The 14832-nt window shown below is 39.1% G+C and overlaps 3 protein-coding genes and 1 pseudogene across 4 annotated transcripts; 2 read left to right on the top strand and 2 right to left on the bottom strand.

The window, feature by feature from the left end:
• Positions 1–72: 72 nt before the first annotated feature.
• Positions 73–747, top strand: LOC114734008 (glutaredoxin-C6-like). The gene has a single exon (XM_028921487.1). It carries the CDS (start codon positions 135–137, stop codon positions 564–566), a length of 432 nt encoding a protein of 143 aa, XP_028777320.1. The 5' UTR covers positions 73–134; the 3' UTR covers positions 567–747.
• A 3735-nt stretch (positions 748–4482) lies between these two features.
• LOC114733986 (ATP-dependent zinc metalloprotease FTSH 5, mitochondrial-like) lies at positions 4483–7004 on the top strand (annotated as a pseudogene).
• Positions 7005–7800: 796 nt separating this feature from the next.
• On the bottom strand, positions 7801–10744 carry LOC114734004 (probable ADP,ATP carrier protein At5g56450). Of its 2 annotated transcripts, XM_028921482.1 has the most exons (3): positions 10344–10744; positions 9937–10315; positions 8050–8682 (listed from the first exon to the last, which is right to left on the bottom strand). In XM_028921482.1, exons 2-3 carry the CDS (start codon positions 10282–10284, stop codon positions 8050–8052), a joined length of 981 nt encoding a protein of 326 aa, XP_028777315.1. In that variant the 5' UTR covers positions 10285–10315; positions 10344–10744. The 2 variants fall into 2 exon arrangements, with proteins under 2 accessions (XP_028777316.1, XP_028777315.1); XM_028921483.1 differs by having other exon boundaries at positions 7801–8682; positions 9937–10744.
• A 629-nt stretch (positions 10745–11373) lies between these two features.
• LOC114734002 (beta-fructofuranosidase, insoluble isoenzyme CWINV3) lies at positions 11374–14009 on the bottom strand. The gene is made up of 7 exons (XM_028921480.1): positions 13788–14009; positions 13634–13642; positions 12609–13468; positions 12369–12527; positions 12047–12285; positions 11848–11938; positions 11374–11757 (listed from the first exon to the last, which is right to left on the bottom strand). The coding sequence occupies exons 1-7, from the start codon at positions 13951–13953 to the stop codon at positions 11554–11556; spliced, it is 1728 nt and encodes a 575-aa protein (XP_028777313.1). The 5' UTR covers positions 13954–14009; the 3' UTR covers positions 11374–11553.
• Between the last annotated feature and the right edge of the window lie 823 nt (positions 14010–14832).

Genomic DNA, 14832 nt, shown 5'->3' with positions numbered 1-14832 from the left:
CACCAATTTCCCTTTTATATAAAACTCTGCTCACAACTGACGAGGCGCTCCCCACTCCGCACCGAGGCCTCTCCCGTTGACATACGGATTATCTCTCTGCACTCTCCCCTTTCTGCACATCTATAATTTGCAGGATGCAAGGCCTACGCCCTTGCTCAAACGACGTCGTACCCCTGGACCTTACTCCCATGACCAACTCTGCCTCGTCTTCTTCGTCCTCCTCCTTGTCCATCGACGTCGATGAGTCCGCTGAGAGTAGAATCCAGCGCATCATATCCGAGCATCCCGTCGTCATCTTCGCCCGATCCTCCTGCTGCATGTGCCACGTCATGAAGAACCTCCTCGCCACCATCGGCGTCCACCCCGCCGTCATCGAACTCGACGACCGTGAGATGGCCGCTCTGCCGCTCTCCGACAACAACGGCACCCAAGCCCTTCCGAATAATCGCGCCCCCACCGTATTCATCGGCGGAACCTGCATCGGCGGCTTGGAGTCCCTCGTTGCCCTCCACGTCAGTGGCCGCCTCGTCCCCAGGCTCGTCGAAGTCGGTGCTCTCTGGGTATGATTTCATCCATATCGTCATCCTCCTGCCTCCATATGTACTGTAAATTAAAAACTAAAACTTGGAAATGTATGACTGGTGTGTACTGTCCACGAAATCTGAAATCTAAAAAATACTAGGCACGAGGTGTTTGGTATTGATATGAAAAACAAGCGTATGGGAATTTAAGGGCAGGTTTTCATTATCCAAAAAAGCGTTGAATCCAATCCATAGGAGAGGTAGAGGGTATGAGCCAAGAGCTAAGGTTTTCTGGGTATACGGTGGCCGTTTGGAGAGGGAACACGTGTATAGGAAGTGCAGAAATCGTCGGTTGGATTCAACGTTAAACCAAAACCAGAATAGATTGATGTAGTTGTAGTCAGACTCAGAACTCTCCGTGGTGGATTGGGTCCCATTCGCAATTATTGAGCAATCAGGGTCGTAGGTAGGGCTCATAGCCCAATAGCCTCACCGCTCTCCCTCCCGACCTTATCTATCTCTATCTCTCTGTTAAAGGTTTCATAGGGTTAGATTTAAAAATCTGGAAAACTGGGATATTTCTAGCTCGTGTTTTCTCCGTTTATGGAAGGCTAATCTGGGGTTGCTATCTGGTTTTCGATGGTATGGGACCACAAGCCGTTTACGGTGACGAAGCAGACAACCAAAATAGCCCCAAGCTTTTGCCCTTTGGGGCTGAGCCGCTCATGAACAAGAATCGATCTGATTGAAGGTTGCATGAAAGATTCATAGTGACGAGGGGACCTTCAATTATTGCCCATCGAAAAGCTGTTTTAAAATTTAATCACGTCCCATGTGTCCCGTCGAAATGGGGGGAAAAACCGATGGTTCTTTCTCCTTGTCAAAGGAGAATATATTCAGACACGAGTTTAAATTTTAAAAAGCAAGTTTCTTCTTGTCTTTTTATGTTTGATGATGATATACATGGCCTTCACACCTACGTTAAACGTCTCTCGCTTTGCGAATATGTATGCTTTAAAAAAATTGCTGCTTTTGTTGAATTAACTTCTCATTTGCTAGAACCTAACGAAACCAGTGGAAATAAAAACAGTTCACAGAGCTCTAGGTAACTCAACATATATATATGTTTCTCAGAGTCTTAATATAAGACTCGGTATAAGACTCATTTAAAAGGCAGATTGTCTTATAAAATGAGTTTTCTATTTGAGAACTCGAAGAGTGTGTGTGTCTAGGTATATATAACCAGAGGAGAGAGGAGGGTTGGAAATTTTTTGGCAGAAGGGAGGGAAGGAAGATCTATTTTCCCTCGAATAGAGAAAAAGAAAGTGGGATTGAAAGGTGGATGTATGATAGATCGATGTGGAAGAGTCATAACCCCACTTCCCACCAATGGGACCCCTTCATTTTCCTTTGGGCTGGGAAAAGACATGTTGCTCATCATACTCTTCACAGTTTCCTCCTCCAATAATTCCAAGGCCATGCCCACAATTTAACAGTGAATAAGTTAGTGCTCTTACGCTTTCCAATTCCTCTCTTTTTTAAGGGGGGGAAAAATGAAATTTGCAAAATACGGGGAGCGGCGTGCATGCCCAATTGCCCATTCCTTTGATTTTACATGTAAGGTAACACGCACTGGCTGGGCCCATCTTATGTAGGGTCATCATAGCCTGACGTAAGAGAAGCTGCCTCCTTATGATTCCCACCCACACACACAAGGTATTAGGGCAATCCCTTTTCACATCATCGGCTCACTTTTCTCTCCTTATTTTTAGGTGTCGTCATGTGGCACCAAAAGAGGTTTTAATAATGCAAACACCAGTCGGGTCTAGGACAGTCAAAGGGAGCCTCCGCTAACAGTAAGCAAACACAAATGCACAGCTAGTCATTACCACGAAAATTTCGAACGTCCGATGAAAATAGAGAAACAAATGTCTGTATGGCACTGTGGCTGATACTATCAAGTGAAGTAGGGAATTACTATCTCCGGTTCTTAATATAAAAATTTGTTTGATTTTTGTTTTGATTCTAAATATAAGATTTCAATCCATTTTAGCTGTTATAGTTATCTATTTTTTTTTAAAATAGTCTTTATAATTATAGTGATTCTAGCCAATACATTTTAAGGATACTTTAAGAAAGATAATAACTATTTATTACAAATAATTAATTTAACTATTTTTTTTATCTATTCAAATTAGTCAGATAGATTTTATATTAAGGACTGAGAGTATTATAGTATTATAGGATGAAAATGCACATTTGTACAGTAGAAAGCCATGAATGAATGAACATATGAATCTGGTTGGTGTTACAAGGGACCCAAATTCGCACACACACATGCATAGTTCTCCTCAACATGCTGGACGTAGCCCAGCGTTAAAATGAAACAAGACCTTCGATCTGTCCTATACACTTTCCTCCGGAAGTGGAGGCTGTTAATGTACCAAAACCACACCAATTATTTGCTGATAGTTGTGGGACGCCGAGATCGCTTGCGCCGGACTCAGGCTTGGGTTATGCGCTCCGGATTCCATGTGAATGACCCCAAAAAAGGAAAAATTATTTATTTACAAGTGAAAGGAAAAAAGTATTTATTTATAAAGTTGGACTTCCTAAAAAAGAAATTTATTTATTTACAGATGAGAGATTTTTATTTATTTTTTTAATTTTGTATTGTTTCTCCATAATGACCGTGACTCACATTTCTAATTTGGAAAAATGATTATAAATAAGAGATTTTTATTTTTCATTGTTTTTTTTTAATGACTCCACATCACATTTCCTGATTCACAGACCAATTAATATTAATGAGATTTTTACTAATGAATCAAAACCCCGTTTTCTTAATATTTATGGTAAGGAGGAGTTTTTTTTTAATTTATTTTTATCTTGATTTTCATTCTTATCATTTATTGCAAATGATTTTTAAACTCAACGTACAAGAAAGAATAAGGAGGATTTGCTGCAAATGAGATTATGACCAGCGCTCTATACGAAGAAGGTATGTGCTCCCAATGTGGGTTTATTTAAGGTTTGTGAAACAATACGGCGTGACTTAGGAGGTCAACCGAGCTCTTTTGGCGTCTCACTGAAATAATATGACTTGGGGGCATTTGATTTCACAGGTCATCTTTGTTCCTTAAATTGAATACCTAATATGAGAACTAATTTTATGCTTAAATTAACTCTAAATATAATACTACAATTTATTTTGTTTTTAATATTTATTTATTTTGTCCACAAATGATTCATATAATAGTTATATCTGTTAAGAAGCTACTATTAGTGGCTAATTCAAATACATATGATTAATAAAGGTATTTTAGGAAAGGTAACATATTTATTATAAATAACTAACTTAACTAACTTGTAATATTTTCTCTAAGGGACAATTTCAAAACATATTATTGAAAAGAATAGTTTACAAAAGTCAACATACATTTATTATAGTTAACCAACTAAACAATTTTTTTAATTTTTTCAAATTAATTATATAAAAAGATAAAAGGTAGTAATTGACTAATTAATTCACCCAAAAAAAAAATACTCCTCCGGTCTTAATGTAAGATCTATTTAACTAATTTGATTAGATTAAGGAAGCTAGGTAAGTTAGTTAATTATAAGAAAAGTGACACATTTTTCCTAAAACACCATAATCATCTTTTTTAATACCTCTTCTTCCTCTTCTATTTGATTATGGTTGAGAGAGTATCTATAGGGGTAATTTAGAGAAAATTGATAAATATGATAAATGGGTTTATATTTAGAACCAAAATCAACTCAAGAATTGGGTCATATTTTAAGGACTGAAGAGTAGTTGTGTAGGGAATAGGTTTCATGTGCAGTGAGGACTGAGGAGAGAATCAGCAACGGGGTTCGTCAAATTGTACGTGATATTGCAGATGTTGTGGGCCGCCTTAAAGAACTTTACCGGTGATATGACACAGAAGCCTTCAATAGAATGTTTGAGAATGAGCCACCAGGTTCTGAACTTATTGAACAATTACTGAAAGCTGATCGGCCGGAAGAAATTCAATTATTGAAGACATGGCGGGGACGCAGTAGCTTTTTGTTCTCTTTCCTGCTTAATTATCTCTGCCTATTCTTACAGCACTTGCTCAAGGAAAATGGATTTTGTTAAGCTAGCAACCAAAGATATGTTTGTGACACTGCCTGCTCAAGTTTATACATGCTTTGTGCTATGACCTATCTGTACAGTGGCTCCGATCATATATAATATTTGCTTCAAACACAGACTAATGTGAAGAATGTTATTTCTTGTCTATATGGGACAATAACTATTTGGAATCCTATATACTTAGCAAAATTATGTGAACTACAAGTTATAGCCACGTGCCAGTGGATTTGCAGGTATTGGTTGCCTTGATGCTTTAAAAAATGTGGAGAAGCGCACAAAGAGAAAATTTTTGGAACTGCAAGTGCTCCGGCTGTCGAAGGTGGAAATCTTAAAAAGCACTACGGCGCGCATTTCGGTCCTTTGCTGTGGTCTTCCTCCAGATTTGGATTTCCGGTGCAAAAGCACTTATTAAAGATAAGAGAATCAGTAACGGTAACACCTTGTCTTGGAGACTTTTGAGATCCTGAGGATCATTCTGTATGGAATCTGAGTTCGATGAAAACATTGTTCTTTGCTTTGCTGGCTCATTTTTCTCAGGACCTGTTATGAATGAAGAAGTGCAACCTAGCAAGTATTCAAGTACAACATTTAGAGATGTAAAAGGCGTCGATGAGACAAAACAGAGCTGCAAGAAATTGTTCATTATCTCAGAGATCCTAAGGTAGATAATTCTGGTACAAGTCCTTGCTCACATAAATGGTTCACACTCAAGATTCTATTGGAGCAAGCAGGAACCTAAAGCACCAGATTTACCTGAGGATGACATTAAATCAGTTGCTTGTTGAACTAGATGGGTTCAAGCAAAATGAAGGCATTATTGTGATTGCAGCTACTAATTTTCCTGAGTCACTGGACAAGGCTTAGTTGTTGTTCCCTATCCAGATGTAGGAGGAAGGCGGCAGATTCTTGAATTCTACTTGTCCAAGGTATGATTCTCTTCTCGCGAAGCATCCTTATGGCTTGGGTTGGATGGCTTATTATGATGCACTTTGGCAGTGCAAACCTGGGAAATGCCTTTTTCTTTTTCTTCTTATTATTTGCTTCACTTTTATATTACGTGTGAACTGACCTGTTTTTATATAAAATCCACACTCTTGCTGATTTTCTAATTGCAATTGGAATGCCTTAACAGGTTCTAAGGCTGACGATGTTGACTTAATGATCATTGCTACAGGAACACTTGGGTTTTCTGGTGCTGACCTTGCAAACTTGGTAAATGTTTGCTACTCTCAAGGCTGTGTCAGATGGTGCTAAAGCTGTGAACATGACTTATTTAGAGCATGAAAAGGACAAAATTTTGATGGGAAGTGAGCCTAAGTCAGCTGTCATAAATGAGGAATCAAGAAAGATGATTGCTTTCCATGAGGGTGGTCATGCTGTTGTGGCAATTCATACTGATGGGGCACTTTCAGTTCCCAAGGCAACGATTGTCCCAAGAGGAATGTCTCTGGGCACGGTTACTCAATTTGCCGACAAGGATGTCTCCCGCAAACAGGTGCTTGCCCGCCTTGATGTTCACATGGCTGGTCGGGTTGCAGAAGCCTGATTTTCGGAGAAAATGAGGTTACTCATGGTGCTTTGGATGATCTCAAGCAAGCAATTAATCTGGTCAGGGCTATGGTTACTGAATATGGCATGAGCAGAAGAGCGGGACTTGTCACTTGCCATTATGATGAGGATGGGATAATCAAGACGAGCTCAAAAACTAAGCTTTTTATTGAGGAGGAGGTCAACCTGTTTCTGGAGAGAGCTTACGACAATGCAAAAACAATTCTGATCACTCACAGTGGGGAGCTTCACGCCCTTGCAAAATGGTCTTCTGGAACATGAAATGCTTACCGAAAGTCAAATAAAGGTCCTACTTGCTAAAGTAAAATCTAATCAACAACCACAACGGCAAGCAATTGAAGCACAGAATAGTTCAGAATCAAACCCGGCAAAACGAATCTAATATAAAAAATGTTACCGATCCTTAATATAAAACTCATCTAACTAATTTGATTAGATTAAGGAAGTTAGGTAAGTTAGTTAATTATAAGAAATATGACACATTTTCCCTAAACATCATAATCATCTTTCTTAATACCTCATCTCCCTCTTCTACTTTGATTATGGTTGAGGGAATACCCATAGGGGTAATTTAGAGAAAAATGATAAATATAAGAAATGGGTCTTATATTTAAGACCAAAACCAACTCAACAATTAGACTCTATATTAAGGACCGTAGGAGTACTATATATGTTGACGTGTGTGTATTCCTTTTGACATTTGAGATTGCAATTTTACATTATAAGATGAAGAAGATTTAATGTTCAGTAAAATCAAAATACGTAATTTTTGGACCCATTGTAAAAGACTGTCTTCCATTTTCATATCACGCTATACAAATTTTATTCTCATCAGTAACTTAAAGCTATTCTTTCAATTTTGGAGACATTCAAATATCTCAATCATTATCAATATGTAATCATAATGATGTCAAGAGCGGTCAAAATGTGTTACATGTAGGAAAATGGCGATCGAGGGGCGAAAATCTAAATCAAGTTGTAATGCCCTTAATTTTTTTTTTTGGAATTTTAAAAATAATTTGTAAACAAGTGCAAGGAAAAAAAAAAAAAAAGTAAAAGCTTTGGTCAAAGCACCGTTTTGCCTTCTTGTTTAAAGCTGCTGCGTTTGCTCTGTTGAACGGTCAGTAATATTTCGAGGAGATGGAATTAAGATACCAAACCAGCAATATTTAATTTTTTGAGAAGCTAAGTTAAATGGTCCGGGATTTTCACTGTATATATAACTTGCGTAAAATCTCATATGAAACATATTTGCATATCTTTTGGTGACCATGTATTTAATAGACCACGTGATTTTTTTTAGCAATTTAAAAATTAAAGATATTAAAATTTTTAATTAAAAAAAGGATATGAATTAAAATTAAAACAAACCTGTAGCTTAAAGAATAATAATTAATAAAAATAATTTTGACCAAAACCATCCATCTATATCTATAATATAAAATAAAAAAAATCTAAATCCCGTCTTCATTTTTTCCAATAAATTTTTTTTTTTCCTGGTGTTGACATTGGCCTCTCACTCACGTCATGATAACCTACCTCCTCATGATTACCCTCCCAGACACGCAAGTCTGGACAAGACCTATTCACATTAAAAATTTAAAATACACAAAGTTATGTGAACTTTTTACTAACAGTAAAGTAAACAAACACAAATGCCCTATTCGTCGTTACAATGAAAATTCGGACCATCCGAGTACAGCAGATGCTAGTTAATGATGCTCATTTGTACAGTAGAAAGCCCGAAGTCATCCTAATTCTGAGAATGTGGTTGGTATTTGTGTGTTAAAATGGAACGAATGAACATATGAATGGCTGGTATTACAATGGACCCAAATCCATGAACTTCTTGACCTCATCGTACAAGACTAACACGGCGGCAGCTCCGATGCTCCTGAACATGTTGGAGACAGCCCCCCGATAAAATGAAACAAGACCTTCCGTCCTATATATTTTCTTCCAACAGTCGAGGGTGTTACTGTACACGGGGTGTTCCATGCCGGACTGCATCATCATCCTCCTCCGAACTGTGTCTAATGGATATGATATCAACCCAGCTGATGATGTCACTGCCTGAGCCACCACCCAACGTTTCCACAGAGCTAACTTGCCTTCTGATTCTTCAGATAATTTTTCTTTTATGGTATCGAAGCCTCCAAAGTAAATTCCTCGATGCACCACCATTCCTTGCAAAGAGGCAGGGAGGCCCTTGTAAATCCCTCTGATCCCATCCTTTCTCAATATTGTGGCCAAGAAATGGTGTATGCCTTGAAATTGACGTTTCTCTGTTCGTCCTATGTCCGCAGCAAGGCGGGTGTGTGCAATATCAAGTGGATATACTACGATCAGTGCTGTACAGCCGGCTCCAGCACCAGCAACAAAATTAGCGGATGCTCCTGACAGAAAATTACTCTCACGCGAGTTTCCACTCCTCAATATGTTTTTGTATAGATCCTGAGAACGAAGACAAATCTGTCAACACTCTATATATAAACTGTAAGATGACAGAACAATCCCAAGCTGATGCATAAACATATAATAGACTGACAAACCAATATCTCAGCTTTGGAAAAGTAATTTTCCTCTGAAATTTGCATGCTTTGCCAAACTTTTACATGAAAAATGACATCTCACGTTGTAGCACAAAAGGGAAAGGGGAGAGTTGACTGGCTGCACTCACAATCTTCTGGACCAAACGTGTTTGACGGGTTAAAATATCAGAAGGGGCAAAAGAAGGATAGACGGGCAAAACAACTGTTCACAAATAGTTTATAGTTCTCTGATAACTTGGCTAATCCAGCGCTTGTCAATACAAAGAGCTCTAGGTAAGAAAGATCAAGAAAATAAAAAATCAAGAAGAAAACACAGAACTTTAAACAAGAATGAGAAGACCTCTCTCGCATTAAAATTTACAAATCAAAATCTGTAGGATTGGCTGAAATTTGCCCAAGAAGTCGGGGCAAATGGCTATAAGGGATAGAACAAAAAGAGATATGTAGAGAGACGAAAACAGAAACTGCGATTTGGTGAAGGACAGGGACAGAATTGAATGAACAAACCAAACCAGTGAGTATTATATTCAAAATTTGACATAACTAACCAAAAGTGACATTGGAACAAGCCAAAAAAGGCCATTCGAGACTAAAGTCGCATATAAGGGCCGCAATAAACACAATCCTGGAACTGAAGCCCTAAATGGGCGGATTATCCAAAGAAAGGGCTTCTACAGGATGGATGTGACCACGGTGGTTCAAGAAGTCCCCTCCTTGGAAGTCCAAGAAGAAAATATTGAAGGCAAAAGTTTCTTGGCTCATTGGATATAAGATTAATCCCAGACAATGGTAAGCAATAAACAAGAAATGGTAGCTAATTCCCCCAAAGTTTGTTCAGCAACACGACACCACCGCCAATTCTAACATCATCAGTCGAACTCTCAAATGGCAGCTCAGACCCAATAGTAGTGAAAAGTTATCAAATTAAAACCCTTCACAAAACAAGAAATGCAAGAAGAACTCGACCTCAGCGAATGGGAGAGTCCGCCACACAATAATGAGTAAGACAACAAGAGGAGTCCGACCAATGAATTGCGAGAAATGCAATAAAGACCCAGACAAAGTAAACAGATGTGGCGTTTTCCTGTAAATATACTCACAAGTAGCAAAGAAGCGGGAAAGAATATGGAAAACAGAGGAGCAATAAGAAACAGACCTTGAGCGAGAAATTGAGTGCGACAGAAGGATAATAGCGAAGAACACTGCTGCCATTGCCTCTCCACAAAGAGAGAAAGCCTTCTTCTTTGACGGTACGGACTATACAATCCAACAAGCCCTTGAATTTCCGACGCCCATTGGCAACAATGGCCATATTGCTTTCTTGGGTCTGCAACAAAAGCTTCGCCCTCTCAATTGGAGCCACGACGGTGTGGACCACCCCACCCACGACTGCTCCGGCCATCAGATCACGGTTAAAGTTCATCAACCAAGAATTTGGATTCACTGATTCTTGTCCCGATTTTGATCTTCTTTTTGCCTGGTCGCCATCATCTGGAGTCATCATTCGATCGGCTGATTCCACGAGGTTCCTCAATCCACCTCTTAGACTATCTTACGCGAAACCGCACCCCCAAAACTTACTTAAAGAGGAAGGCCAATGATTACCTAAAGAGGAAGGCCACTGATTCTTTGGTCAAATTAATGCAAATCAAGAGTCAATCAATCGATGGGGTTTTAGGTATTTAATCCCCAAGTCGCCCGATTCTCAGGCATGCAATTTCACACTTCATGAAAGCGTGGGTTTGAAGCGCCGGTCGGGGCAACGATTGATAAACATGTCAAGTTAACCCCACCATCCCTCTCATCCGATCCAGCTCTCGATCCATGCAATTTGGATAATTCCACGTGTAGTAATTATCCTTTTCCAAAGTTGCTGCTTTTATCTCCGCAGCTCCCATTATTCCATAATCCACACACCACTCGTCGCGTCGGCCCTCGCTTCTGGTGCTTTCCTTTTCTGAGCCTCCCCGGTCCCCGTGTGTGCCGAAAAAAAAAAAAAAAACCCCAAAACGGCAGTGCTGCGGGTAAAGGAGGGCAGCCGATGGGGGGACCTGGCAGCGGAGAGAAGGTCGGTCCGTGGTCGTTTTGGCGTGTAAGGCCTGTTTGAGTGCTCCAAAACCGTAGTTTCAGAAGCACTTTTCCGCAAAACGAGATAACCTCCTTCACATATTTACTTCGTAATCCGTAAAAACACTTCTGAAACTATGGTTTAGTTTCTATTCAAACACTCCCTAAATTATATAAACTAAGAAACCATTTTCATTGGAACATTCGAGTAAGATTTTTAATATTGAAAGTCATTACACAATACATACTTGAGGGCTGAGGCAACCTATTTTAATATTTTTTAAACGAAATAAAAAAAGAGAGTACAATTCAAACAATTTACTTGAGTGAATAAACGGCCAACTCACAAAATAAAATACATTACATTACTTATGTATATATATTAGAAATTGAAATGAATGCCTGTTTGTTATTACTGTTTTTAATTTACGCTAATTTTTCCTAAACAAAAAAGTTTAAACTCTGCTTGTTATAATAGTAAAAAGTATAGAAATAGCAAAAAGCTCATTCCCTTGGAGTAGCACTGTAACAGGATAGCTCAAGTAATATAAATAGGATAAAGACACCAGTAAGATGAAGAATTGCGATCTTCCGATAATTTTTAATTTAAATTAAATCAATGCAATGGCATGCAGAGACAAAATAAACATTTATTTCCTTGATACACCAATGGTTCAGAGAACAGCCCAAAAAAAAAAAAAGATTTCTAAAAGCAGCTGATTGTGTCTTGGTGGCCGATGTCTGCTTTGCCCATGCTCCAAGCATTCAACTTGGAAACTGTTACGCTCTGAGATCCATTGTTGAAAACATAAAGATGAGCGTTTTCATGAATAGCCAAGGACGGGTATACTCTTGAGGTTATACAAACTCTTCCCCCCTCCCCAAAACTCTCAATTATGGAGTGGTCAATCTGCATTAATCACCATAACCACATATTACACTTCAATTCAGGAACTGTGATCCAGCAGAACTATCAGTATCAATATACCAATACGCGTACCAGGCTTCTGAGTGAGATGGTTCTGGTCTTAGGATCTACGTCAAAGAATGATCCATATGTTGTTTTATCGAGATCTTTCCGCAACGAAGACCTGTAGACAACTCCCAACCACATCACTGAGAATCAACATCAAGTCAAAGGTTTTTTTTTTAAAAAACAAAAACAAAAAAAGTTAGGAGATCTGGGAAATTAAAGGAACCTGCTTTGGTCACTGCACATTAGGCCTATATATCTGTTGGGAGCTTTATATATTCTGAAGAAGATTGCAGTTTGCTCTGTCTGGTCCTCTGAAGCTAATGCTGATAAACCGAATGGCCCTATTATCCCACTCTGAGCTGCATATTCTTCACTGCACAGTATCTGGGGATCAACCTTTGTGGGATCTATCCCCTCAGCGTTTTCTATATCAGGTAGCTCAAACAACACCTCCACATCCGCCTTCAAGACCAAAACAAACGTAAGAAATTGAACTGGCCTTGTGAAGGGAGGGGGGGGGGGGGAAGTGTACCCTTCTGGCATACCTGTGAAGCTGTGATTCCTGAAACTTCAAGGAGTGATTTACTCACGAGCTTCTCTCCAGTAATACTAACCTGCTCCTTGCGCAGTTCTTCCACCTCTTCAACTGGCCACTGTACCAAACGCTTCCCACTTTTATCGAGCCAAACTTGCCTGGGAATGGACTGCATAGCCAAAAATCAGTATCAATGTGACAGAAGATTTGAACATACCCTTTAAACGTCCGTAAGTATTAACCAAGGTACCTGGAGACCAGCCCATCCTTTGTCTATATCATCTTGTCTGGTGTCTGACTCATTCACCCATCCCCAGAGGATCCTCCTGCTCTTGGCATAGTCAAAAAACGTCTTCGAAGCATAGAATTTACCATAATCGTACCTCAAATCCAAGCTAGTTCCAGTAAACTTAGTATCAGCCATGAAGCTGTTCTGATCCGAGAGATATTTACCCAGAAAATAGAAGTCGTGTGGAATACGCAAGTAGCCTATCTTCAGTACATGCCTAACGTTGAGATTTTCTTCAGATGTATCGACTCCATTAGCTCCTTCAATGGACACTGGATAAAAATCCGGGCATTCAACTACTCCAGTATTTTCAGACAAATAGAAGGGATTAGCATCTACAGTCCAATTAACAAAATCCTCAGTTTGGCCCAGAATCACTTTCCCTTCATCACCGTTCTGAGCACCAATTACGACTCTCCATTTTCCATCCTTTCCCAGCCAAGCAGTGGATGGGTCTCTGAAATTATCGAGCTCAACTCCAATGGGCGGCCTCATGATAGGATTGTGAGGATATTTGATCCATTCCCTCAAGAAAGGATCAGATAGATTCTTTGGAGTAGCCAAGTTCTGAACTTGGTGTTTGTTAGCATCAATCCCCGTGTACAAAATCACGGGTTTTTCTCCTGGGAGGATCGTCACAGAACCGGACCAGCAACTATTAATGTCAGACGGCTGGCTTGGTTCGATAGCATTATTTAAATGAATCCAATTGATGAGATCATAGGATACAGAATGTGCCCATATTATTCTATCCCCAAATGTTGCCGCATAAGGGTTGTGTTGGTAGAATAAGTGATAAACTCCTTTGTAGTACATCGGTCCTGCAATATAATTAACGTTCTTCATCATAATCAGATCATAGTTTCGGATCTCATCTCACTGAAATTAGTGATATTTCAAGTTGACTCGCCACAAGAGCAGTTTCAAATGGAACAGAGAATTTTACGTGTCAATTTCAGTGAAGGTTTGCGCTGATAAAAGCTTACCATTTGGATCTGATGAATCAAATGGAAGTTGCCCCAGCAAAACATGTCAAGCAAAGTAGAAATAAACGAGTTAGAAACGATCTCAGTGAATTTGAGCAGAACACAGAGAGAGAGGAGCAACATGTTGAAAGAATGATGTTGGTAAAGATGATACCGTTCATCCAATTATGGGAGGGCTGAAAGTGGTAAGAAGTTCGGTAAGGCTGTGTTTCTGGGATTGAATCGACGCTGCCCGGAGATGCTTCAATCTGAATTATTCCACAGTTTAGCAGAAAACTAAATAAGCAGATGAACAGAACTGTGGCTGCTAATCTCTCCATCTTTGTGGGGAGGCCCCAATATGAACCAGATGGCTCTTGCCATGCGGTTTGATCTTCCTCTGATTTTATATGGACCAAGTGTTTGTCATTTTCTTCTTTTTTTGGGTTTTTTTTTTGGGGGGGGGCACTTGATATTTCAGCCAATTGGATTTCTTTAGATTTCAGAGGCATACAAGATATACAACTGGAATACATATTTATTTTCTCTCTGCATTATTTGGAATCCTTATCAGTTTTTAAAGAAATTCAGCAAGAGAGACTCGTTTTGGTTCGGCTTGGGTCAACATTTTTGGCTTATTTAATCCTTTCGCATTCAAAATTCATGTTGTATTTTGTGTTCAATTCCACAATTTTCCCCGCGGCGAACCATGTTGCTGAGTCGATTAAATTCGATGTCTTCGTCCATATTAAGGGGTGGGGGATGAAGTCTTCGTCAATAGTATTAAAAATAGCCATCTCTTCCAACAACTATACTTCCTTTTTTCTGTTGCAGCCTCCAAGAAGCAACAAAGAAAGTCCATACTTAACCAAAAAAAAAAAAAGGAAAGGAAGTCTTCACGGATAGTACTCCTGGTCCTTAATATAAGACTCATTTAATTAATTTGATTAGATTAAGGAAGTTAGGTAAGTTAGTTAATTATAAGAAATGTGACACATTTTTCCCAAAATACCATAATCATCTTTCTTAATACCCCATCTTCCTCTTCTACTTGATCATGGTTGAAGGAGTATCCATAAGGATAATTTAGAGAAAATTGATAAATATGATAAATAGGCCTTATATTTAAGACCAAAACCAATTCAACAATTAGGTCCTATATTAAGGACCGGAGGAGTATAAACTACAACAATGGTCTTCTCCGAAAAATGGAAAACGTA

Source organism: Neltuma alba, unplaced genomic scaffold (genome assembly GCF_004799145.2).
Source record: "Neltuma alba isolate B1F8T4 unplaced genomic scaffold, ASM479914v2 tig00013062_pilon, whole genome shotgun sequence".
NCBI classification, from domain to species: Eukaryota; Viridiplantae; Streptophyta; class Magnoliopsida; order Fabales; family Fabaceae; genus Neltuma; species Neltuma alba.
Note: the sequence above shows the minus strand (reverse complement) of the source record. Positions and strands in the feature narration are given on the sequence as shown.